Below are 26,408 nucleotides of genomic sequence, written 5' to 3' on the forward strand. Positions count from 1 at the left end.
TATAGTCCAAGTAGAATTGAGCCATCCTGTGCAGGCAGAAAACTGGGACTGCCCATTTCAACCTCATCTCTATTAGCACTTAGTTTCCACAATAAGATGCATGATGTGACAGCCTCTTGGTTCATGGACTTTTTCAGGTCGTTTGCTAAGTTCATTTAACATATGTTGCTTTTGGTTTTCTTCTTCCTTCTTATATATGCTTTGGTTTCCTAACTGAATCAAGAGCTCCTTAAGGTCAGGGGTCACATTTTGTACTCCTTGATTTCTTGCAGAGTTGTGTTTGTCATGGTAAATTGACAGGAAGTAGTTGTTGAATGGCAGAATGATGGAAACTGAACAGCAGTGGTAGGTGACTTGCCAGGCAGCTTGGTAAAGAGGATTATAAAACTTAGGTTGTATTAGCAGAGATGGGAGAGTAGGGAAAGAATGCTGCATTTAGAGTCAGCAGACATGGGTCCTAATCCCAGATGTACTTGCTTATTTACCTTCAATGGCATATCTTAAGGTTTTCCTGATAAGTCAGACATGTTCTGCCAGATACGGAATAAAATGAAGTCCCTGTTTTCAAGGTATGATAGTGATAGTGTGAAGAACATAAGTTCTTCAGTGCCTACAGGAGACACATTATAGATGAGATGATATGAGACAATAGCAAGCATAGGGGATATGGATGTAAGTAGAAGAGGCCTTTAAATTAGAGGTATGGTTTCTGGGAAAGCTTCTTTAAAGAGGAGGAGGTTGTTGGTTCAATTCTGGAAGGATGAGTGGGTGTTGGCTACATGAGGCTGAGTATGAAAAACATTCTAGGTATCCAGACTAATAGGATGTTCTAAATATGAAATAATATGTTGCAGTTGAGGAACGAAGTCTCAGCAGAAATAGTGACTGTTGTTGTTGTTAGGTGCCATCGAGTACGAATCTTAGTAACTCTATGAACAACCGATCTGAACACTGTCCTATCTCATGCCATCTTCACAATCTCTGGCACACTCACACCCATTGTCACAATCACCATGTCAACTCACCTGATCCAGAGTCTTCCTCTCTTTTGCCACTCCTCCACCTTCCCAAGAATGAAGTCCCTCTTAGGAATAGCCTCTCTCAGCAACATGCCCAAAGTATGGAAGACAAAGCTTCATCATCTTTGCCTCCAAGGAGCACTCTTGGCCATGCTTTCTCCAAGACATATCTGTTTGTCCTTTTAAAGACAGTCCATGGGATCTTCCTCTTGGGTCATTAACAGCCTCTGAAAACCCACTGGAGGGTCAGCTATGCATCGGGTCTGACTCTACAGTACACGACAACAATAACAACAACAACATGGGATCTTCAGCACTCTTCTAACACCACAGTTCAAAGGCATCAATTCTTCTTATGTCATCCTTCTGGCATCCTTTGTCATCATTATCCAGCTCTCAGATTCATAGCAAGTGACTGAAAAGACCATGGCCTGAATCAGGAGCACCTTAGTCCTCAAATAGACATCATTACTCCTCAATAATTTGGAGAGGTCCCTGACTACAGACTTTCCCAATGCAACACATCTTTTGATATCCTGACTGCTGGTATGAAGTGTATTCATTGTGGATCCAAGTAAGATGTTAATGACTGTCAAGTAATAGGTAATAAGTTTAGAAAGGCGGGCCAGAGCTACCTTGCAAAGACCTTATGAGATCATAATTTAGTAGTTAAGAGCAGAGGTTTAGAACTGAGTTCAAATTCCAACTCTGGTGTTTAACAGCACATAAGTGGCATTTTTCTCTAAGCCTAATTTCCTTAGCTTAGAGTCTAGTCATATTAGTTACCTGTTGCTATATAACAAATTGCCTCCAAATACAGTCTATCAGAACAACTATGAGATACCATCTCACCAACAATAACATGTAGTTCAACAAATAGTAAACAATAAATGCTAATGAGGTTGCAAAGACATTGGAACTTTTCTTCACTGCTGCTGGAAATGTAAAATGGTACAACCACTGTGGAAGGCAATCTGGCACTCTCTCAGAAAATTGAAAATAAAAATACCATATGACCCAGCAATTCCACCACTAGGAATATACCCTAAAGAAAGCAGAGCTGCCACTCAAATAGATGTATGCAAACCCATGTTTATTGCTGCATTATTCACAATAACAAAGAGGTGGAAATAACCCAAGTGCCCATCAACAAATGAATGAATAGAAAAACTATGGTAAATTCACACAACAGAACACTACACAGCACTGGAAAACAAGGAACTCATAAAATATTACACAACATGGGTGACCCTGGAAGACACTATGCTGAATGAAATATCTCAGTCGCAAAAGGACAAATACTTCATAACACCACTGTTATAAAACAGACTGACATGGGGGTTGGGGGAAAACTGAGAAAAGAGGGGATAGATCATGAACACTGCCTTGGAACAGATGAAGGAAAGAACTATTTAAAAGGAATATATGATTAGGTTTTATTTGTATGTCAACAGTCCAGAATAAGAGGTACATAGCAAAGTGGACTGGGGGAGAAGGGAGGAGGGAGAAAATTATGTATCAATGTATGGATTTTTTTAAATAAAAGTAAACTGGGGTGGGTTGAGAGGAAAATACATAACAGTGAATGGATGAAAATCCAACTTTTCTGTAAACTTTTGTTAAAATCACAATTAAAAAACTCAAGCAACAATAAACAAATACAGTGGCTGAGAACAGCACACATTTGGTATCTTACAGTGTGTGGTCCTGGGAGAGGGCCCTATGTCCTATGTAGCTGAGTTCACTGCTTTAGGGTCTATCATGTCTGAGGTTCTAAAGTTAGAGGCACTTGGCTTGTTTACATTGCATTTCAAAATCTTGACATTAGTCTGGAATTCACATTGGATTTTTAAAAACTGTCTTTCCAAATAGTAGCCCTTTCAGCCTTGGTGGCCAAATGCTAACCAAAAGACCAGCAATTTGGCTTCACTGGCTACTCTGTGGAGAAAGATGGGCAGTCTCCTAGAAAGAGTGACAGCCTCGTAGGATCTCCGTGAGTCAGAATCCCCTTGATGACAATAAGTTAATCTTTGTGTTGACTTGGTCCATATACTTCAAGGACAATATTTCTTCCAGGCTTTTCCTGTGTTGGATATCTAATCTATTCCAAAAGGGTCTTTGTCATTGTGGACAAAGACACTTGGTGGGAAGGGTCTTGAAATAGAGATATCGAGATCTTTACAATGGTTTTCCAGGAACAGATGTGACTGAAGAATAATAGGTTATCAGAACCTGTACCATTGTACTGGGGCTTGTAATAAACTGACTGACAGATATCTTTGACCAATCATATAATCTCATTTATGTGTTATGAACCTACTGCTGTCAAATTCTCAGTTCTAGATATCCTGCTTTTAATTCTTCTGATGGGCTTTCAGTCAATTATGAATTTTTTTTTATAAATTCCTGATCCAACAATATATAAATGAACCCTGTTTTGTAGTCCTGCTGACTGGCCATTTTAACTTTGTGACAAGGACATTTCATTTTGTGGAAATGACCATCTCTGCTCCTCAATAAACGTCTTCTGTTTTTTTTTTTTAATTTAAGTCAGACTATGATGTCGTTCAGGAAACAAATAGGTATGTCTTGAAGAGGGTAAAACTAAGTTTCTCCTTGGAGGCTAGGATTTTGAAGCTCAGTTTCACATACTTTGGGCATGTGGCCAGGCTCAGAAGGGTGGAGGGATGGTGCAGGAACAGAAGACCCCAGGGTGAGATGGATCAATGGAGTAACTAGGGCAAAGGTGTGCTGGAGTCAGTGAGACTTGCTCAGGTCAGAGCAGGCTTCAGAGCTGTTGTACAAAGGATTGCTATGGGTCACAGGTGACTCAATGGCACATAACAACAACAACGATGTTGTTCTACAAGACTCACAAGGTTGCAAAGTGTCATTCAGGGCTGGAGTGTTATCTCAAGGCTTGATTATAGAAGAATCTACTTCCAAGTCCACTTGCATGGTTGCTGACAGCATTTATTTGTTTCTTGCGCGTTGTTGGTAAGAAGACATGATTCCTTGCCAGGTGGACCTCCTCAACATACCAGCTTCCTTTCTGAAAAAGAGCCAGAGAGCATCTGTTAGCAAGACAGAAATCACAATCTTTTGTAGTCTGCTTTTTGAGCTGACATCCCATCACCCTAACTACATAATGTTGGTTAAAAGCAATTTACTAGACTAGCCTGCACTGCAGGGGAGGGGATTACACAAAGGCAGGAATGCCAGGAAATGGAACTAGACCAGGCCATTTTAGTGACTGCCTGCCAGTAACACCAGCTTATAACTTAGTATCATGACATAAACTTTAGCTATTATTATTCTTAGGGTGCCCTGATGGTGCAGTCATTGTGCCTGGAAAACCGATGGAGAGTCCTCTTGAGTTTGAAAAAACTCAGGTAACTGGGTTTGGGGATTTTTTTTTTTTAAATTGTTGTTATGTTGAGAGATTTGGAAAAGCTACAGGGAGCCAGTAAAGAATTTTCTAAGTGTTACTTTAGGTAATCTTAAGCAAGTCACCTGATGCTTTTCATTTCTTTCTCAATAAAATGAAATGCCTAATCTCAAAAGTAATGAAAAAGTACACGTGCAAATGAAATGTTTTTAAGAGCGCAAATACACAACTCTTCACAAACTGCTTTGGTCCAATTTTCCATTTCTTGTTAATTCTGTATGTTATCTTCAAGGGTTTTAGGGTTGGGCCCTGTGGGCCTGTAAGGATAACTGAAATACGCACCTACAAAAAGTAGCCTGTCTTTGGAGAAGTCACAGAAGGCTTTTTCAAGATTTGCTCCTTCCTTCTTTTTTAAAAAAACCTTTGCTTCCACTGAGACTGGGTTTGAGGGTGGGAGAGGTGGGGCTGGGGGTTAGGGAGTCTTCGGGAGAAAATAGACTATCTGGGAAATTTCAAGTCCTTAGTAATGAAAATGGTAAAATCCTGCCCATCTCTCGAGGTTTCATAGAAGGCGTATTTGGGGAGAGGGGAAGATGGGAATCTCCACAAGCACACAGCTGGTCTCGAGCTCGTGTTGTTTTCAAGCCTGGAGCTCCCGCACTGCTGCGAGTCTCAGGTTACCGCCCCGGTGGCCTCCAGCCAGTGTAGCCCCAGGCCTGCGAGCCCACGCTGACTACTCCCTACACCTCTCCCACTTTTTCCGCTTCCCAGACAGGATGCTTCATGTCACACCCCAGGTGGAGCCCATCACTCAGTTGCATTTCGTGGTCTCCCCTGATGCAATTTACTTTACAGAAAGGAAACAGCACTGCTCAAACCCTGAGTGGGCGGGGTGGTGACACAGTCCCCCAGTGGCTAGCCTTGGGGAGGGGACGGAACTCAGGAATCAGCCTATGGCTCTACACAAAGGCGCGCTTCTCTGCAGGGCGTCTCTGGTGCCGCGACAAATCTCGTTTGCGTCTCCATCTAACCCCCTGGGTGAAGGGAGCGTAAACTCACACCGTACCCAACTACCACACTGTGGTCCCGTCAGTCTGGAGGGGCACGTTGCGCCCGCCTCCAGGGACAGAGGCCGCTGCAGGGGTCCCCTTAGGCCGAGGTCACCTCCCACTGCGCTGCAGTGCTCCGAGCTTGCAGGCCTGCAGAGCGGGCCGGGGTTCCCGGGGACCTGGGGGATCCCCGACGGGAGGGCTGGGGTGAGTCGGCAGCTCTCAGCAGAGGAGGAGGAGCAGCTCAGGGCAGCCCCTGCTCGGGGCTTTTACCTCGCCAGCTCCCTCGCTCCCGCGACCGCTGCCTCAGAAAACTTTTAACGAGAACCAGATGTGGTGGCTGCTGTCGAACTTTCTCAGACACGGCGATTGGTCCCCGGCCGAGGACCGCAACCAATGAGCACACTGGGAGAGCCCAGAGTCCCGCCCTTGCCAGAAGCTCTCTGGGATCCTGGTTCGAGGCTGGCGCCGAGCCGCTAGTGGGCTGGCTGGCCGGCCAGGGACGAGCTCCGTGTCAGGGCAGCCCGCGGGCCGAGCGAGCATGCGGGGGGACCCGGCGGCCGATCGGCGGGTGCTGCTGCCGCCACCGCCACTGCTGCTGCTACTACTACTGCTGCTGCTGCCCCGCGTCGCGGCGCTGCACCCAAACGAGCTCTTCCTCCACGGAGAGACCTGGGGAGATCAGCTCCTGCGGGAAGGCGACGATGAGAGCTCAGCCGCCGTGAGGCTCTCCATTCCCCTGCGCTTCTACGGATCCCAGTTCACTGACCTCTACGTAAGTGCAGCTCTGTGCGAGACTTGGTAAATTTCTCGAAGCCTCTTTCCAGGGGTCAGCATAGTGTCTATTTCACCTAACGCCTCCCTTTGGAAAGAAGGAAAGGAATAGCCCTACCGCCCCACTGCTCCATTTGCCCTAGAGATGGGAGTGAATTTTACAGCAATGCTATTGCCTCACCCACTACTTCCTAACCTCTAGGAGTGCAAAGAATTGCTTACAAGGGGTGGTAATGTGTCCCAGGCAGAAAAGAAGTTTGGCTTCTCCAGGTGGTCCGTGGGGTTCCCAGAGTAATCTGTGCACGCTTGCAGAGCTGGGGGTCGGTGGAGTCCTCCTTGGACCCTGGCGTTTCCCCCCAAAGGACCCCAAGATTATATGGAAAGGGGCAAGTTACAAGGTGCCTGCTAGACCTATTGAGCAGCACTTTTGTGTAGGATTAAGAGACGGGGCATCCTGCTGAAGCTGTGCTGACCTGTGTGAGCTGGGAGACAAGTTCCCAGCTGGTGGAAATAGTGGGATCACACCAGGCAGGGTTCTAAGTGTGACTATCTTTTCCTCCCTTGGGGACAGGGTGACTTCCCCTTGGCTTTCTGTAGCATGGGCGACCATTTACTTTGTTTCCTCCCTTCTCAGGTGGGCACCAATGGCATCATCTCCACCAAGGACTTCCCCAGGGAGACCCAATATGTGGACGATGATCTTCCCACCGACTTCCCGGCCATCGTCCCCTTCCTAGCCGATATAGACACGAGTCAGGGCAAAGGCCGCATCCTGTACCGCGAGGACATCTCTCCAGCCGTGCTGGATCTGGCGGCTCGCTATGTGCGCGCGGGCTTCCCGCACTCCGCGGCGCATTTTGCCCCCACACATGCCTTCCTCGTGACCTGGGAGCAAGTGGGTGCTTATGAGGAGGTCTCAAGAGGGGAGTCGCCCGCAGCAGAGGTAAGTGTCCAGCCAAGATCTGGCTCTCATCAAACTGCAGAATAGCCTGGAATGCTGGATTTGAATCAAATGACCCAGGACGGGGTTGTCTTTGCTGTGCACGTGTCAGCAATGAATCAGGTATAGTATTTGTTGACATCGAAAGGTTAAGTGGCCTGGAAATGAAGACAGAAGCTGTATCTAGGCAACCTCTAGGAGATGGCTAGTTTATTCCGGGAAGGTTTAGATGGAAGATACGAGAGCCAGGTTGTGGCTGCAGATGCCTCTCCTCTACAATTGAACCCATGAATTATTGTTTGGCTGCTGATTTTTAAAGTGACTTCTAAGTACAAAAGTTGGAGGAAGACTCATTGACAACCTGTATTATGCAGATGATACAATCTTGCTTGCTGAAACTGAAGAGAACATGTATTGAAGAGAACATCAAGACAACAAAGATTCTCATCAGCAGCTTCATGATGGACAAAGAATTTGAGGTTATTGGTAACTTAAGCTTGCTTGGTTCCACAATCAATACTCTTGATTCCAGCAATCAGAAAATTAAAAATGAATTGCATTGGGAAAGTCAGCTGTCAGAGAGCTCAGTAGAGTATTGAAGAACAATTAAGTCAGTCTGGAGACTAAGGTGCACCTGATCCAGGCCATGGTCTTTGCTATTGCTTACTATGTATCCAAGAGCTGGCCAGTAACTAGGGATGATAGAAGAAGGTTTCATACCTTGTGGTGCCGGAGAAGAGTGTTGAACATACCATAGTCTACCAGGAGAACAAACAGGTCTGCTCTGGAGAGGGTGAAACCAAGATGCTCCGTGGAGGCAAGGATTTTGAGGCTCTGGCTCACATACTTTGGGCATGTGGTCAGGAGAGACTAGTCCTTGGAGAGGGACATCATGCTTAGAAGGGAGAAGGGACAGCACAGGAGAAGAAGACCCAGGATGAGATGGATTGGCTCAGTGATTGCAGAAATGCAATTAGATGTGTCAGAAACAATGAGACTGACTCAGGATAGGGGAGGTTTCAAAGCTAGTGTACATAGGGTCACTATGAGTCACAAGTGACTTGCTGGCACATAATAACAAGTATAGAAGTATTATTCCTAATTACATGTTCATTGAAGGAAATATCAGGAAATACGTTTTTAAAGTTTGAAGAGAAAAAAGAATGTTCATTTAAAAACCTGCATGAAGTCTCCATTGCTTGTAGAATGAAGTTAGCTGTTCACACTTCAAAGGGAGGAAGGGGAGGGAAAAAAAGAACATTTCATTTTCTTACTACTCAGAGAAAATGCCTATTTAATATTTCCATGTGTAGTTTCCAGAATTTCTTTTCTATTCATAATTTTATTTGTCTGTCTATATCTGTAAATGGCAATGTGCTCACATTGCCAATACTACATTGTAACCTACTTTTTCTGACCAATGAATTGTGACTATGTTTTCATGTAGGTGTATTTCTACATTATTTATAATGACAACATAATATTTGGATTTACCATCATTTACTCAACCAGTGGTCCCACAAGGGCATTTTCTTAATTGACATTTCTATCTAACTTATTGCCTTTGAGTTGGAGCCAACTCAGAGGAGATTTCCTATCTTTCTTCTAAGGAGCTACCGGTGGATTAGAACCAGCTACTGTTAGGTTATTAGCACAGCTCGCTATGGACTACACCACCAGAACTCAAAGACTGAGTAGACATTCCAGGAAGTAGAATTGGTGGGCTGCTGAGGATGCTGTTTTTATAAAGTTGGTTTTGGCAAGTTACTCAGACTCTAGTTGACGTGCTCCTTAGTATGCAGGAGACTGTCCTCTGTTTATCTTACATTCTCTACCTGAAAATATAAACCACTCAGGCTTCCAGTTTCTAAGCTTCACTGCCCTTTGAAGGCCATTGAAGTTCTCTAAAAGCACATCAGAGGCACAGTGTGGCTTAACAAAAAGGTGAGTAGCCTCTTTCCTTGGATAGCTAAATGCTTCCTCCTTTTAGGAAGCATGAGTCTAGATAAATCATACCCCAAGAGTAAAGTTTTTATAGATTTTTAATTGTTAGAGTGTTTCTTAGTATGGAAAACTGGCAAATACCCTCTCCAGGAGTTTAAGTAACTTGTCCCTTGTCATTAGCACTGTTCAGTATGACAATGGACATGTTATTCTGTGTTCTGAGGTTATGTATGAATAATTCCTAAAACGTGCCCTAAGCAATGAAGATCTAAGATATAAAAACACTTTTGCATTTGTGATTTTTTTTTACCATTTAACTCTCATGTCAGGCAACACCTAGTTTTTATTGAATTAAATAAGTTTTGTATCTGAATTATTTAAGTCAACGGAATAAATTTCATTCAAACAAATGTGCACCTTCTCTATGCAAGGAACTGGACTGGGCGGAGGTTTGGTGAACTTTGTTTTATTTTTATAAAAAGGTGCTCTTTAGCATTTTAATACAAAGGTGAATAAGGCAAGATCCCCGGCATTATGCTGTATTCTTTCTTTCATTTATACTTATTTTTAAGTTTAAAAAAATGAAAACTTTGCAAAACATAAAAAATAAACACTTTCATTCTCTTAACCAGATGTTAATAACTAATTCTTTATTATGTTTCCATCCAGTCTGTTCTCTAAACATCTCTCTTATATGTGGTATATTTATAAGTTGTATACTATTAAGTTGGAACTAGCTCATAGCTGACGCTCCAGTAGATTTTCAGAAGCTGTAAATTGTACATCTTTCACCCAAGGAAGAGCTAGTGGATTTGAACCGCCTTGCTTTTGGGTTGGTAGTTCAACTCCGTACTCACTAGGCCACCAGAGCTCTCTGTATTCATTTATGTACAAATGAAAGTGGGTCATTCAGCAAACTCTTTTTCTGTATTTATTGTAATCTCAGGATTGGCATCGACACAATGAGAGGATTTACTCTTTACTCCAAAGATCTCAGAGTTTATAAGGATATTGACTTTTCAAAGTATGGTAATCTATTGACTTAAGGACCCTATCCATAATTTTTTCCTTGTTAAAGGACTTTATCTGGAAAAGCCAAGGAATAAGTCCCTTTGAATCTTAACTGAGTAAAGTGGAACATTCCAGACGTGAGAACTAGCATATGCCATATAATTTAGCTCTTGTAAAAGGGAATATTTGAGGCGTTACATTTGGTACATTATTACAGAAAAGGATGGGTGGTGAGACATGAAGCCAGATAGACCAGCAGATAGAAACAGAGCACTTCCAACTCCAACTCTGATCTTTGTTCTTTGACACCAAGCAACCTTTGGAGAATTCTGATACAATTTTACTTTTTTTCTTTTTTTAAAAAAGAGCCCTTGTTGGCTGTATTTAGAAGGTAAAGGCAGAAAGGAAGACTGATTCATTAATCATTATAATCATTATTAAAGCTATCATGTTAAACTCTTATAACAGTATTTTATTATACTACTTTCTTCTCACAATCTTACAGGATAGATACAAGAATGATTATTTACTTTTCACAGATAAAAGCAAAGAGAAGTTAAAACAACTGTCTAGAATTTTGCTCTTGGAGACAGAGGCAGATAATAGGATGCGACTGTCTTTGAAGACCCATTCCTCTGCACAGAATAGATGGATACAACAATAGTTGTGCCTTTCCCAAATGCTTACAATAACTAAGACATGAATTTTATTCTCTTGGTGTGATCTTTGTACAGAAAAGTACTTGGAACCATATTCAATTCAAAGGAAGGATGGACTTGGAATAAAACTTGCTTCTGAAGACAATTTTCTTGCCAGTATCACTTCCAAATAATATCCCAATGCTCTGAAGAGAAATCAGCTGCATCTGTCTCATTGTTGTGTTTCTGGTTTTTTTTTTAACACAGGCCAAAGGACAAAATTAAGTTAAGCAAAATGAATCTACTTACTATGCAAGATGAGCAATTGCACAGAGATTTCAGGTCAAAAAAATAGTGCTAGAGCTTTAACATCCACATTTTATCAGATTTTCTTTGAAACTGAAAATTATATTCCTGGCAATGTGCCTTTGTTAATTATTTTTCTTGATTTCTTTATCTTTAGTGTTGGAATTGTGTTTCCCTTCCAAAGTGTCTTAGATTGGATTTGCTGAAGAATTACAACGAGTAATAATGTCTGTGTGTAGTCTTCTCGTTATGTGCCATCCAATCGCATGCTCTGAAACCTGCCCTGTGTCACTGACTCCAACACACCTTCCTCCATTGCCTAAGTTACTATGTTAATCCATCTCATCTGGGGTCTTCCTCTCCTGCACTGTCTCTCCATCATTCCAAGCATGATGTCCTTCTTGAAGCACCGGTCCCTCCTTCCATGTGACCAAAGTGTGTGAGATGGAGCTTCAAAATCCTAGCCTCCAAGGAGGAACTTAGTTTCTTCCTCTCCAAGACAGACCTATTTGTTTTCTTGGCAGTCCATGGTATGTTCAAAACTCTTCTCCAGCATCAATCTTAATCTCAAAGGCATCAGTTCTTCTTTGGTCATCCTTAGTCATTGCCCAGATTTCTGATGCATATCAAGTAATTGTGAAGACCATGCCTGGATCAGGTGCACCTTAGTCTCTAGACTGATGCTTCTCAGTACTCTAGAGAGGTCCCTGATAGCAGATTTTCCCCAGTGCAGTTTGTCTTTTCATCTGCTGACTGTTAGTGCCAAGAGTAGTGATTGTGGAGCCAAACAAGCTGTAATTGTTAACAGCTTTCATCTCTTCTCCATCTATCATGTTGCTGCCAATTGGCCCAGTGGTGAGAATTCTTATTTTCTTGATGTTGAGATGCAATCTGTATTGAATACTATAGTCCTTGACTTTCTGCAGCAAGCACTGTATATATGTATACATAAAGTATACTGTATATATAATGTATAAATATATACAAAATATATTTTCTATATATTCTATACATCTGCTGTCATGGACCTCTCCAGAGTGCTGAAGAGCAACGGTGGTAGTCTAGATACAAAGGTGCACCTAATCTCGGCCATGGTGTTCTCAATTATTGTTATTCTTAAGAGAGTTGGACAATGACTGAGGATGACAGAAGAAGAATAGATGCCTTCAAGTTGTGGTGCTGGAGAAGAGTCTTGAACATACCATGGACTGCCAAGAAAACAAATAAGTCTGTCTTGGAGAGGGTGAAACCAAGTCTCTCCTTGGAGACTAGGATTTTGAAGCTGTGCCTCACTTACTTTGGGCATGTGGCCAAGAGAAATTGGTCCTTGGAGAAGGACATCATGCTCGGAAGGGTGGATAGACAGAGCAGGAGATGGAGACCCTGGATGAGATGGATTGATACAATAACTGGAGCAATCATGGTTGGTGTGTCAGAATTAGTGAGACTGGCTCAGGACAGGGAAGGGTTCATAGCTGCTGTACATAGGGTCGCTATACATCACAGATAACTCAATTTCACATAACAACAATAACATACTATGACAGGTTTGGAAACAGGAGTGGCATACACTTCCTAAACGACACGCCTCCAGAAACAATATGAACTTTGATAAATGTCAGTAGTTGTAGAGGGGCTTCGGGCCTTTTATTCATAGGGTCCCTGTGAGTCATGATCAATTCAAAGGCAATCAACAACAACAACAATATGTTGTATAACATAGAGAGCTCTAGTGAATAAGAAGTTGCATTGCCAACACAAAGGCACGTGTATCTAATCTACAAGCTTTTCTGCAGGAGAAAGAAGGGCATTATCCTCCAGTGCAATTTAAAGCCTCTCAAAACCTCCTGGAGGGTCAGCTATGAGTTGATTTCAATTTGATGGTAATGAGCTGAAGTGGATTTGCGTTTCTTAAAATGAGTATTAAGCAACAAATTGTATATCAATATCACATACACACACACTTATTGTCATTGAGTTGGAACCAACTTGTAGCTGACCTTCCAGCAAGATTTCAGAGACTGAAAATCCTAAGGGAGGAGATAGACCATCTTTCTCCAGGGGGGAATCTTATGGACCCCCTCCCCCCCACCTTTGGATAAGCAGTGGAACTATCCAGAAATTATGCTACCAGTGCCTTTCTGTTGGTTTGAATTCACCAGCAGCTGTGAAGGGCCAACATGGCCAGTCATTTCCTTTGTGCCTCAAAACCTATGAAAACCTACTGGAGCATCAGCCATGAGTTGTTTTCAACTTTATGACCTAATTCTATGCAGGGAGATATATTTCAAGATAATGACCTAGTTCCTTGAAATACCTAGAAGCTGCATTGCCAACCTGAAGACAGTTCAAATCCACCAGCTACTCTAAGGGAGAAAAAAATGGGCAATCTTCTCCCATGGGATTTACTGCCTTTGAAACCCTGCTGGAGGGTCAGTTATGGGTCAGTTCTAACTTGACAACATATTAACAACAACAACAATTTTAGAAGCTGGCAAGCCTCACGTGTCAGGCCAGAGACATTTCCTGAAGAATGTGGTTGCAGGGCCTTATTAACCCCAAATCCACAGGTCTGATGGCTTATAGGTAATGAATCAGAAGTTAGATAATGATGAGTCAGATACAGGATCAAGACACAGAGGGAGAGCGAGCAAAGATATTACCAAAATATCTATATATTTGAATGCAGGTCACATGGTCAAGGAAACTCCCTTTACATCAGATCACAAAACAGAAGCTAATAATATGGAGAATCATAGCCTAACCATGTTGACATACCATTTACCATCATGATTTACCCTTACCATCTTGGCACCTGTATACATCTCCATAAGCAATGCAAAATCTCAAATAATGAAAATTATAAAGTCATACTTGAGCCTAACATGATACAATTAACTTACATAAAACTAACAACGAAATGCACTGATCCATTTGTTTCTTTTATTTTATAAGTAGTAGGATAACAGAGGGGAGGCAATAGAATTATATGCACACCTATATTTCTAAAAAAGAAATACAATTAAAGTTGTCATTTCTATAATTAGTCTTGTGGTTAAAACAGATATTTAGAACTATTTTCTTCTATTATCCTTCACCTTCAACTTACATCTAAGTTGTAGGTTTTTGCCTGGTGATATGACACAAACCTTCATCCTGAAAGGCCTGAATCATTAAGAGTCATGCCACATTTGGGTTGCTGTCACTTCCCATTAACTTTTATCACAGGGCATAGTAGTACTAAAAGACATCCTGAGGGGTTTTCTGTATTTCAGACATATCCCCCTTTCCTTCCATTATGAAATATCAATCCAGTTTTTCCTTAGTAAGCAGGATCAAATGGTTCCTGGTGGCACAGTGGTTAAGCAGTTGAACCAAAATGTTGGCAGTTTGAACCTGCCAGCCACTCTGTGGGAGAATGATGTGTCAGTTAGCTTCTCTAAAGAGTACAGCCTTGAGGCAGATTTGCCGTAAGGTCTTATGGTGAGGTATACTTGATGGCAATGAATTTGAGTTTTGGTTTTTAATTAGGATCATTTACACTAGTGAATATGCTAATGTCCTTCTTTGCCTATTGGTCCAGAGGCATGTAGAAGCCAAAATAATTGGATGGCATTCTTAATTTCAAGTTCAATGAAATCAGTATTATAACTATGTTTGGGAGCATTTCTCTTTGGAACTAAGATCTCTAGACCTGCAGAGCATAGAATCATGGGGCCAAGAGACAGAAATTTCATGAGCAGGTCAGTAGAAGAAATAGTAGGTGGTACCCTCCATTTTCAACCCTTGATTCCTGGACAAATGAATCCCATCTGTAGAACAAACAGCACGTTTATATACTAGACATTGGTTTAGAACATATACAACCTCCTGGGGAGCATTACCCCAATTCTGAAGTTATCATAGCTGGTATCATAATGGAGTCTTTAGAAGGCCTTTTATTGCTTTATCAAGCTAGCTGCTTCAGAATGTTTGGGACTATATTAAGACAAGGAAATTCCAGGAGTATTGATGCTTTTCTGCTCTTCATTTGCTGTGAAGTGAGTTTCTGAATCTCATTATCTAAGACAATAAAGTGTGGGCTATCTAGGTGGTGAATAGTGCATTCTGTAAATACATGGATGGTAGTTTTGGCAGAACTATTGTGAGCAAAAAAGGAAAACCCATATCCAGAATAAATGTGTATCCCAATAAGAACAAAACACTGTCCTTTTGAAGATGGAATTGGCCCAATGTAATCAATTTGCCACTAGGTTTCTAGATTGTCACCTCAAAGAATGGTACCATATTGGCAACTCAGTGATGGTTTCCATTGCTTGTTTTGGCACTCAGCTGTGTCTATATCCAAGTGCTTGTTGGTGAGTGGAAGTTCATATTTCTGAGCCTTTTTTACAACTCTCATTCTTGCCACTATGGCCTCTTTGTTTATAAAACCTTTGAGCAATGACAGAAGTGCCCGGGGAGAAAGGATGATGGATTTCCAAAGAAAAGAACAGACTATTTAGCTGTTAAAAATCCCCTCAGCTGAAATCATCCTTTAGTTATTATTTATGTGAGAATCAAATATTTTCACGTCTTTAGCCCATTCAGAGAGATCTATTCACATACCTATTCCCTGTATCTTTTTGTCATCAATTTTCTAATCATGTTCCTTCCACATCCCTGATGATATTGCCAAACTATTGGCTACAACTCATGAATCACTATGCAGTCATGTATCTGGCCACTTCTGTCTAGCAAAGTGAACAACCAGACATACTTTGAAGTTCTTTTCATTAGGAAGATTTTCCTTCATGATTGTCCTTCAGGGAAGTAGGTGAAAGGGGCTATCGTGCTGTGGCTATCCACTTCCAGTGGTACCTTCATAAAGCGGTAAACCAGGCCCAAGCTTTCTCTACCTGAGTGAGCCATGAGGCCAAAGGTGCAGACTGGGAGAGGAAAATGAGGTGACAAAAATAGAAACCATAGACATGGACCAATTTCTCTTGTGACTTATCTCTGCCTTCATGCCCTGCTAAAGTCTGATCTCATATATTCCACTTTAATAATGAAGTACAGCTGTACATGTCCAACTTTATGACTCTATGAGTCAGGCAACATCGAGTTCATGGCAGCTCAAGCTGCACCATGATTCAGTGGTTCTTGGTTACATGGTCAGTATTTGCTAAGTCCCTGCCACCAATTGCTTCTCAGAAAAGAAAATTATCAGCAGAAGGTGATAGAACAATTCGAATTGTTAGGATCTGCATTGAGATTTACCAACAAGGCCCTGCTAGACTCCAAACATCATCTATCTGGCCTTCAGAATCACATGGTCCAAGTGGCACAGTGACTTTATGCAATCTGAACCTGTTTCAAAGTCTTCTCTTGTTCTGGGCTCCATTCAAAACTAGCAGCTTTTCAAATCTCTTGACAGAGTGGTTTGCACATCCATATGAAGGATATGTTGCCTCTAATATCCAAAGAGGCCTACCAGGTGTTAAGTTGCCTTTTTAGTTATAGGAGAAGCCCTATATGAAAACTTCTCTTAGTTGAATTATTTTGACATGCCCCACACCAATGGAGCCCCAGACATTTAACTGAGATGGAAGGCACCTGAAATTTTGTCATACTCATTTCCTACTTTCCTGTATGAAAATGTTTTACCAGTAAGTCTAGAGTCATTGATAATTTTTTTTCTGTATATATAACAGACCAGTGTCATGTAATGTGATGGTGTGGTGTCTTGTGGAAGGAAATCAAGATTCCTATATGAGTCTCATATATGACATAATCATTGTATCTCTGAGGTAGGACAGTGACGATGTGACTAGGTGAAGACAAATAGTTTCTAGTATTCCTTTGAAACTAGAATCAAGAAAAATGCATTGACTTGATCAATAGCTGCATACGAAGAACCAGAAAATGTGTTCAATTACTCAAGTAATGAAACCACATTAGGAACAGTAACTGAAATTTTAATTACCTCCTTGATGTTGTTGCTGTTGTGTGCTGTCAGGTCGGAACTGACATATAATCACATAGAAGGAGATTGCCCATCATTTTGCTAGATTTATACTAATCCACTGTCTTTCATCAAAATCCATTCTTTCGTTTATTTTATTTTTTACACAATATAAATAAACAAATTAAATTGATCAATCAGTTTCTCTATATTTCCAACTCTGAAAAAAATGATAGAAAAATATCAAATATGTAATCACCTAGAGATTTGTCTCACAAATATTTGATTCAGTGGTGGTGATATTTTGCATAATTCTTTTGCTGCCTCAAATCATTGCAAATAAGACTAGCAAGACTTAAAATTTCTAAATTTGAGGACCAATTAAGAAAAGTCATCCTTAGAATTTTGTTCCTTTAGAACCACTTTCTGTAACAAAGGTCTTACTTAGGCTCCTTCTATAGAGGAGCGAAACCAGTGTGTGTGTGTGTGTGTGTGTGTGTGTGTGTGCAACTATAAATAAATAGAGGTTTATTTCAAGGAAATGGCTCATGCAGTTGTTGAAGCTGGAAAAACCTAAATCTGTGAGTCACATCATCAGGTTAGAGGCTTTTCCCAACTTTTGTGGCTACAATAGATAACAAATTTAAAATCAGTAAGTCACTTGGCAGACTACATCCAGGGTAGTTATAATGATAACATTACAGATAGAAAGCATCTTGGAAAGATAAAATATTTATTAACATGGCTAATGTCTTAAGAACCAGAGGTCAGATGATGACAAGTCACTTACAGGATCAAGCAGAGTTATATAGAACACATTTTGCCAAAACATACATATGTATTAAAAGTATGCATATTATCCGGTTACAAAATAGTGGATTGCCCATGGCCAGGCCAAAATAAAATATGGATTGAAGCTCAACATAAAAAAAAAAAAACAACACAAAGATTCTCACAACTGGGCTAATTGGCAGCATCATGACAGATAGTGAAGAGATTGAGATTATTGATAGCTTCAGTTTTCTTGGCTCTACAATCAACACTCTTGGTACTAACAGCCAAGAAATTAAAGGATGAATTGAATTAGGAAATGTCTGCTGTAAGAGACCTCTTGAAAGTACTGAAGAACAACAATGTCAGTCTCGAGACTAAGGTACACCTGATACAGGCCATGATCTTTGCAATTACTTGCTATACATCAGAAGGCTGGACAATGACTAGGGATGATGGAAGGAGAATTGATGCCTTTGAGCTGTGGTGCTGGAGAAGAGTATTGAATATACTACGGACTGCTAAGAAAACAAACAAGTTTGTCCTGGAGAGGGTGAAGCCAGGCTGTTCCTTGGAAGCAAGGATTCTGAAGCTTTGTCTGACATACTTTGGACATGTTGCAAGGTGGGACCTGTCCTTGGAAAGGGACGTCATGCTTGGGAGGCTGGAGGGACAGCACGGGAGAGAAAGACCCTTGATGAGATAGATTGATTCGGTGACTGAGTTAATGGAGGTAGGTGTATTAGAGACAATAAGATTGGCACAGGATAGAACAGGGTTTAGGGCTGTTGCACATAAGGTTGCTATGAGTTGCAGGTGACTCAGTAACACAAAACAACAACAAAATCATATTCCCAAACATTCCCAAACCCGCTATCATTGAGTCAAGTCCAATGTGTAGCATTTTGTTCCTGAGGTTGGAAATCTTCACTGAAGGAGACTGCCCATCTTTCTCTGATGGAGCTGCTGGTGGATTCAAAGTGCTGGCCTTCGGTTAGCAGCACAAAACATTATATGTTTCAGTAGGATTCCAAACCATCACATCCAGGGTAGTTATAATGATAACATTACAGATAGAAAACATCTTTGAAAGATAAATTATTTATTAACATTTAGTCAGTGACTTTGAATGTAATGATCCAACCGTAGTCTTCATTTCCTAAAGTTTAAAAGGAGGTAGCAATGCTGCTTTATACAGTTGTTACAGGAATTAACTGGTTATCTTTTTAATTAGCCATTTTAGTACCTTACCCTTGAAAATGTGAGTGCCCAGTATTCTTTGTTGCCCTAGTTTGGCTTAATGGGACCAAATTTTAGTTCTCCAATTTCTCTATGTTAGGATGATGCAGTGATGTAAAGTCCAAGATGCTTTGCATAAGGACTCTGAATTCCAAATTGTCTCAGTGTGTGTGTGTGTGTGTGTTAAAGAGGGTTAGAGATTCTCTTTTATTTTTCTAATGAAAATCTTTCTTCAGACACTGCCATATGCTGAGTTGGCTTTAGAAAGGAGATGAGAATTCTGTTTAGTGAGAGTGTTTTTTCAATTATCCACGTTGAAAGCTCTTAAAAATATTTTAAAGAGTGCTGGGACTTGAGTTTTTATTTTAATAGTTCATTGGACATAGATTCTGGCAAAGAGTAATCTACTTTCCTTGAAGGATTGTGTGAGTTCTACATGTCTTTCTTAAACCTTGGCATACTAACTGTATATTGCAAAGTTACTGGAAACTTGAAGATATCAGAGGAATGGCATGCTTTCTTTGCCACATAAAACTATTTTAATTCTGCATTTGCTCTTTTTCTCTGTGGACATTCTTAGTGAATATGACAGAATGTTGCACCTGATATTACAGGAATGTCAAGGCATGATTGCATCTGAAAAAAAAAATGTGAACAAATATTGTTTACCAAGTCAGTTCATCTTGCAATTCCTGGAACTAGAATAAGTGCATCATAGAGTAAAGAAGTCATGATGTTGACTACCAAAGAACTTATTCATGGAAGACACTAAGGACATTAATGTTTGCTTTTATCTGTGGTATTTCTGAGGAAAGAGTAATGGATTTGGTTTTGTTTTTTAGTTAATGAGAGGTGTAGAGAACTGTGTTACATACAGATTTGTGCAGTATGCAGAGTATATGGGAATTGACACCATGTTTTCATGCTGTAAAAGATAATTGTCATTGTCAGGGCTATGGGTGTATGTGCATACTTATGTGTGCACATACAGGAAAGTAAGAAGTTAAAATAAGACTATTGCATTATTCACTTCAAGAGCTAAAGTGAAAAATAAGGGAAGCCTATAATTCAGTTGAAATAATTTAATATGAATCTGAAATACAAACATGAAGGCATAGAGAAAGAGACATGTAGGGAGACTGACTCAAAAAGTGCTCAAGTTTTACTGAAAAGTGTCAGAAAAAAAGTCTGAGGGTAAATGCTTCACTACTAACCAAAAGTTTAGTGGTTCACCCAGGAGCTCCATGGGAGAAAAACCTGGTACTCTGCTCTTGTAAAGATTGTTGTTCTTCAGCACCCTCAAGTCCATTGCTACTGAAAATGACCTTATGTACAAAATACTGCATAGTCTTGCACCAGCCTCACAATATTTGCTATGCTTTAACTCGTTGTTGGCAATCATTGACCATTTCAATCCATCTCTCTGAGCATCAGCCTCTTGTTTGCTGACCTGCTTTTCCAAGCATGTTATCTTTATTCAAGGATACAACATCTCTTCTGGAAGCTTAGTGGAAGTATGTGAGGTGAAGTCGCATTATCCTTGCATTTAAGGAGCATTCCGGTTATACTTCCAAAACATATTTACTCTTCATTTGGTCAATATTCACCAATGGGATCGTTTGAAGGCATCAGTTGTTCTTGACTCTTCTTTATTCATTGTCCAGCTATTGCATATATAGAGGCAATTGAAAATAACCATAGGTTGGGTCAGGCATACCTTAGTTACCAAATGACATCTTTGTTTTTGTACATCTTAAAGTCTTTTGCAGCAGATTTTCGCAGTACAACACTTCACTTAATTTCTTTACTGCCGCTTCCATGCGTGTTAATTGTAAATCCAAATAAAGTTAAATCCTTGACATCAGTCTCTTCTCCATTTATGATGATGTTGCTTATTGGTTCCATTGTGAGGGTTTTTGTCTTCATTACATTGAAGTATATAATTTATACTGTAGGTCTTCATTCTTTATCACAAAAAGTCTTCTCCAAACTTCTGTCAGCTGATCTTCAGGATTGTTTTTATCACTAAGACTCTTCTTTCCAATGACCAGTCCTTCTTTTCCCTCTAACTTTTGTACTTCAATTGCCCGTAATAATTAATGAACTTTGATTACATGTTTAATCAATTTTGTACTGCAGAAATGTAACTTTTTTTTTCTCCAGGAAGTATCAAAAGAATATGGAAGGAGTACAGAGAGTCACTGTATCAGAAGGAATTGGCTGATAAAGAAGAATTTAATGAAATAACATATGAGCAAGAGCCTGTGGTAATGAAGGAGGAAGTTGCTCTGAAGGAATTGGCAAAAAACAAGGCTCCAGGAGTTGATGGCATACCAATTGATCTATTTCAACAAACAGATGCTACCCTGGATGTGCTTACTAAGTTGTGCCAAGAAATCTGGAGGACAGCCAGCTGGCCGACTGACTGGAAATGATCGATATTTGTTCCCATTCCAAATAAAGATGACCCAACAGAGTGTGGAAATTACTGAACAATATCATTAATATCACATGAAAGCAAGATTCTGCTGAAAATTATCAAAAAATGTTTGGAACAATATGTCAACAGAGAACTGCCAGATGTGCGGGCTGGATTTAGAAGAGGTACTAGGGATATTATAGCTAATGTTAGATGGATCTTGGCAGAAAGCAGAGAATACCAGAAGAATGTCTATTTGTGTTTCATTGACTATGCAAAGGCTTTTGACTGTGTGGATCACAACAAGCTATGGCTGACTCTGAGAAGAATGAGAATCCCAGAACATTTGATTGTGTTTGTGCGAAACCTATACTTGGACCAAGAGGCAGTCATCGGAACAGAGCAAGGAGACCCAACATGGTTCAAAATCAAGAAGGGGGTCCATCAGGGATGTATTTTGTCTCCATTCCTTTTCAATCTGTATGCAGAACAGATCATCTGAGATGCTGGGCTGTGCGAGGAGGAATGTGGCATCAGGATTGATAGAAGAGTCATCAACAACCTGCATTATGCGGATAACACAACCCTGCTTGCTGAAATTGAAGAGGACCTGAAACACTTGCTGCAGAAGGTCAAGGACTGCAGCCTTCAATATGGATTGAAGCTCAACTTCAAGAAAACAAAGATTGTCACCACTGGGCCAATTGGCAGCATCAGTATGGATGGTGAAGAGATTGAGATAGTTAACAGTTTTAGTTTACTTGGTTCCACAGTCAACACTCCTGGTAACAGCAGCCAGGAAATCAGGAGACAAATTGCGTTGGGAAAGTCAGCTGTGAGGGACCTCTCAAGAGTACTGAAGAGCAATGATGTCAGGTTGGAGACTAAGGTGTGCCTGATCCGGGCTATAGTCTTCACAATTACATGCTATGCATTGGAGAGTTGGACAGTGAGTAGGGATGATATAAAGAGAATTGATGCCTTTGAGCTGTGGTGCTGGAGAAGAGTGTTGAATATACCATGGACTGCTAGGAGAACAAGCAGGTTTGTCCTGGAGAGGGCGAAGCCGGAATGCTCTTTGAAGTCAATGATTCTGAAGCTCTGTCTGACATACTTTGGGCATGTTTCAAGGAGGGACTGGTCTTTAGAGAGGGACATCATGTTTGGGAGAGTGGAGGGACGGTTCAGGAGAGGAAGACCCTCGATGAGATGGATCGATTCTGTGATAGGGGTCGTGGGAATGAGTGTCGGAGATGGCGAGGTTGGCACAGGATAGAACGGAGTTTAGGGCTCTTGTATATAGAGTCGCTATGAGTCACCAGTGACTTGATGACACATAACAACAACAATGTAGAAATTAGTAAAATCTGTAAATTTTTCATCTTTGGGATTAGTGTATAAACATGAATAACAGTCATATTATCTAGTCTTCCTTGTATGTGTGTAGCTATTATCCTATCACCGGTGGTTTTGTACTTTAGGATAGATCTTGAAATGCCCCTCTTCAATTTTTTCATTTCCATTATAGTAGACCATGTGATTGTCTGATTCAGCATGGCCAATACAAACCAGTCCATTTCAGCTCACTAATGTCTAGGACATCAACCTTTATGTGTCTCATTTAATTTCTCACTTTGAATTTTCCTAGATAATACTGTATACATGCCACATTCCAATTTTTAATGAATATTTACAGGCTCTTATTTTTAATAGCTTTCTTCCCTGTAATAATAGCACTTCAGCAAATAATGGTTTTGAAAGCTCATCTCCATCTGTGTCATTAAGATGACTCTACTTTGAGGTCACTTTTCTCCAGTTCTATTTTAAGTACCTTTCAACCTGAAAGAAAGCCTAATGGTGCAGTGGATTAAGCATTTGATAGCTAATTGAAAACGTTGTTGTTATTGTTGTGTACTATCGACTCAGAACCAACCCATAACTGACCCTCTTTCGGGTTTTCAGAGGCAATTATTTGCACAAAAGGAGATTGCCTAGCCTTCTCCCATGGAGCAGCTGGTGGATTCAAACTACGGGCCTTTGGGATTGCTGAGCACCTTCTTACCACTAGGCCACCAGAGTTGAAATTTTAAGTCACTCCAAAGGAGAAAGATGTGGCAGTTTACTTCCATAAAGATTTACACAAACTTGGAAACCCTATGGGGAATTCTACTCTATTTTAAAAGATGCTTTTGTAATTTTATAGGATGTTTTCCAGTCATCTTGATGGAAGTGGGTTTGTTTTTATGCAATTTTCCCACCTCATTTAGGCATCTTATCTCTCGGCACTATATCAGATAATATTCCAGAGGTTATTAATAAAACCTTCCCTGTCTATTTCACTATGAGTAGCAAGTGACGTGATAGCACCTAACAACAAGAACAACATTTAAAAAAAAATCATTAGCTCCTCCTTCCTAGTCTGTCTTAATCTGGAAGCCATGTTGAACCTGTCTACCAAGGATGAGCCTAATGGCACTTGAGTTTTCAGCATCACAGCAACAGGCAAACCACTTCCGTATACAAACTGACAGATGAATGATTGATAGCCGTAAAAATTATAGCCTAGAAGTCTCTATAGGACAATCTGGATGGTTATACTCTTTCACTTGGGTGACATAATTGACTTGATGATACCTCACAACAAATGTCAGAAAAGATATAACAAAAAACTGATAACTTTCAACATTTAACTTTGAACATTCAAAGGATATGTCAGATTAAGGACAAATATGAATGAGATAATTTAAATATATATATGATAGTATCCTGTAGATAACAAAAGATCAGGTCAGAACTTGATGATCCTGTAACTGTAGAAAGCATGTGAGCTAATAGGAGCCACATTTATGTCCTAGTTTTAATTTTCGAAATCTCTAAAATCCAACCTTTGTTTTCTTGACACTGAGATGCAATCCATATTGAAGACTATATTCTTTGACCTTCTACAACAAGAGCTTCAAGTCCTCACTTTCAGCAAGTAAAATTGTAGATAGAATTGCAGATTATTGATGAGTCTTCCTCCAATCTTGTTGCAAAATTCTTCTTTGAGTCCAGCTTCTTGAAGTTTGGATTTTGAGGCTTACACAAATGAAAATTAAAACTAGAACATAGAATGCACATTCATGTTTATTGATGCTTTGTTCACAATAGCAAAGAGTTGGAAACAACCCAAGTGCCCATCAACAAATGACTAGAAAGAGAAGCTGTGGTATATTCATACAATGGGATATTGTGCAGCACTGAAAAACAAAGAACTCATGAAAAATTATACAAAATGGAGGACATTATGCTGAGTGAAATATCTCAGTCACAAAATGGCAAATACTGCAAATGCCACTGTTATAAAACAGAACTGACATGGGGAAAGAAAAGAGGAGATAAATAATGTACACTGTATTGAAACAGATGAGGGAGAGAACTGTATAAAAGGAATATGTGATTAGTTATTATTGGTATGACAAGAGTTCAGAATAAGGGCCGCATAGTAAAGTAGACTGGGGGATTATAGAACAATGAAAAACTTTTTTTCCAAAGGAAAAAAGTGAACTGCGGGGGGGACGGGAGCAGGGAGGAAAATGTGCAACAATGAATGAATGGAAATCCAAGTTCTTTATAAACTTACAATAAAGTCTCAATAAAAAAAGAAAGAAAAAGAAGCTGTGGTCTAGTCACACAATGGAATACTACGCTGCATTGTAAAACAAGAAACTCATGCAATATTATTCAAAATGGGTGACCCTGGAGGACATTATGCTGAGTGAAATATCTTAGTCACAAAAGGACTGTTGCCACTGTTGTAGAATGAGGCTGGCATCAGGGTCGGGGGTAAGACTGAGAAAAACTCGATAAATTATGTTTATTGCATTGAAACTGATGAGGGAGAGAATAGTTTAATATATTTTAGAGCATTATGATTATCATAAAAGTCAGGAATGAAGGTTGCAGAGTGGAGTATACTTGAGATGCGGGTTTCCGGGGGGGGGAGGTGAATTATGTACCAATGAAGGAGTTTTTCTTTTGCTTTTCAAGGAGAGGAGCGAACTGGGGGTGGGGAGGTGGGGGTGGGAGAAAAGTGCAACAATGAATGAATGGAAGTCCAAAATCTCTGTAGATGTTCATTGAAATTAATTAAAAAAAAGAAAACAAACAAAAACCCTAGGACATAGAACATCCCATTGGTTGCCAAAAGCACAAACAAATATATCTTAGAGAACATGCAGACAGAATGCTTCTTGCACACAAAGATGATAGAGCTTCACCTCACATACTTCAGGCATGTTGCTAGGAGTGGGTATTCCTTGGAAAGGGGCATCATGCTTGGAAAGGCAGAGGATTGGTGAAGGAGAGGAAGACCCTCAACCAGGTGGATTGACACAGTGACCACTGCAATGGGCTCTAGTGTGTCAAGAAGTGCAAAGATGGAACAGGATAGGACAGGGTTCAGATCTGTTGTTCATAGGATCATTAGGGGTTGTATTTGACTCAACAGCATCTAACAACAAAATTGAACCAACCTACTGTTGTTGAATCAACTCCAACTAATAGTAAATAGGACAGAGTAGAACTGCCCTGTAGAATTTGTTATTGTTGTTAAGTGTTAATTGAGCCAAATATTGTGGCTCATTGTGAACAACAGATCTGAACTCTGTCCTATCCTGCATCATCCTCTCATCATCCTTGATACATTTGAGCCCATTGCTGCAGATCAATCCATCTCAATGAGTGTCTTCCTCTCCTTTGTTGATCCTTCACCTTTCCAAGCATGACATCCCTTTCAAAGAATAGCTTTCCCTAACAACATGCTCAAAATGTGTGAGACATGATTCACCATCTTCATCTTCAAGGAACACCTGGTTGCAATTTATCCAAGAGATATCTGTTTGTTCTTTTGGTAATCCATGAGATATTCAGCATTCTTCTCCAAAATCAAGGCTCAAATGCATTGATTTATCGCCTGTCATCATTA

General features: G+C 40.4%; 1 protein-coding gene across 1 annotated transcript in view; it reads left to right on the forward strand.

Annotated features, from left to right (window-relative positions):
* The first annotated feature begins 5,997 nt into the window (after window positions 1–5,997).
* The window catches only part of NID2 (nidogen 2 (osteonidogen)), a 99,378-nt gene continuing 78,967 nt past the window's right edge, over window positions 5,998–26,408 (forward strand). The window contains exons 1-2 of the mRNA XM_006894374.1: window positions 5,998–6,231; window positions 6,865–7,173. Coding sequence (XP_006894436.1) covers window positions 5,998–6,231; window positions 6,865–7,173 — 543 coding nt within the window. The remainder of the gene's footprint in view (window positions 6,232–6,864; window positions 7,174–26,408) is intronic.

This window comes from Elephantulus edwardii, unplaced genomic scaffold (assembly GCF_000299155.1).
Source record: "Elephantulus edwardii isolate Elephantulus edwardi_28Jun2011 unplaced genomic scaffold, EleEdw1.0 scaffold00140, whole genome shotgun sequence".
Classification (NCBI taxonomy): Eukaryota; Metazoa; Chordata; class Mammalia; order Macroscelidea; family Macroscelididae; genus Elephantulus; species Elephantulus edwardii.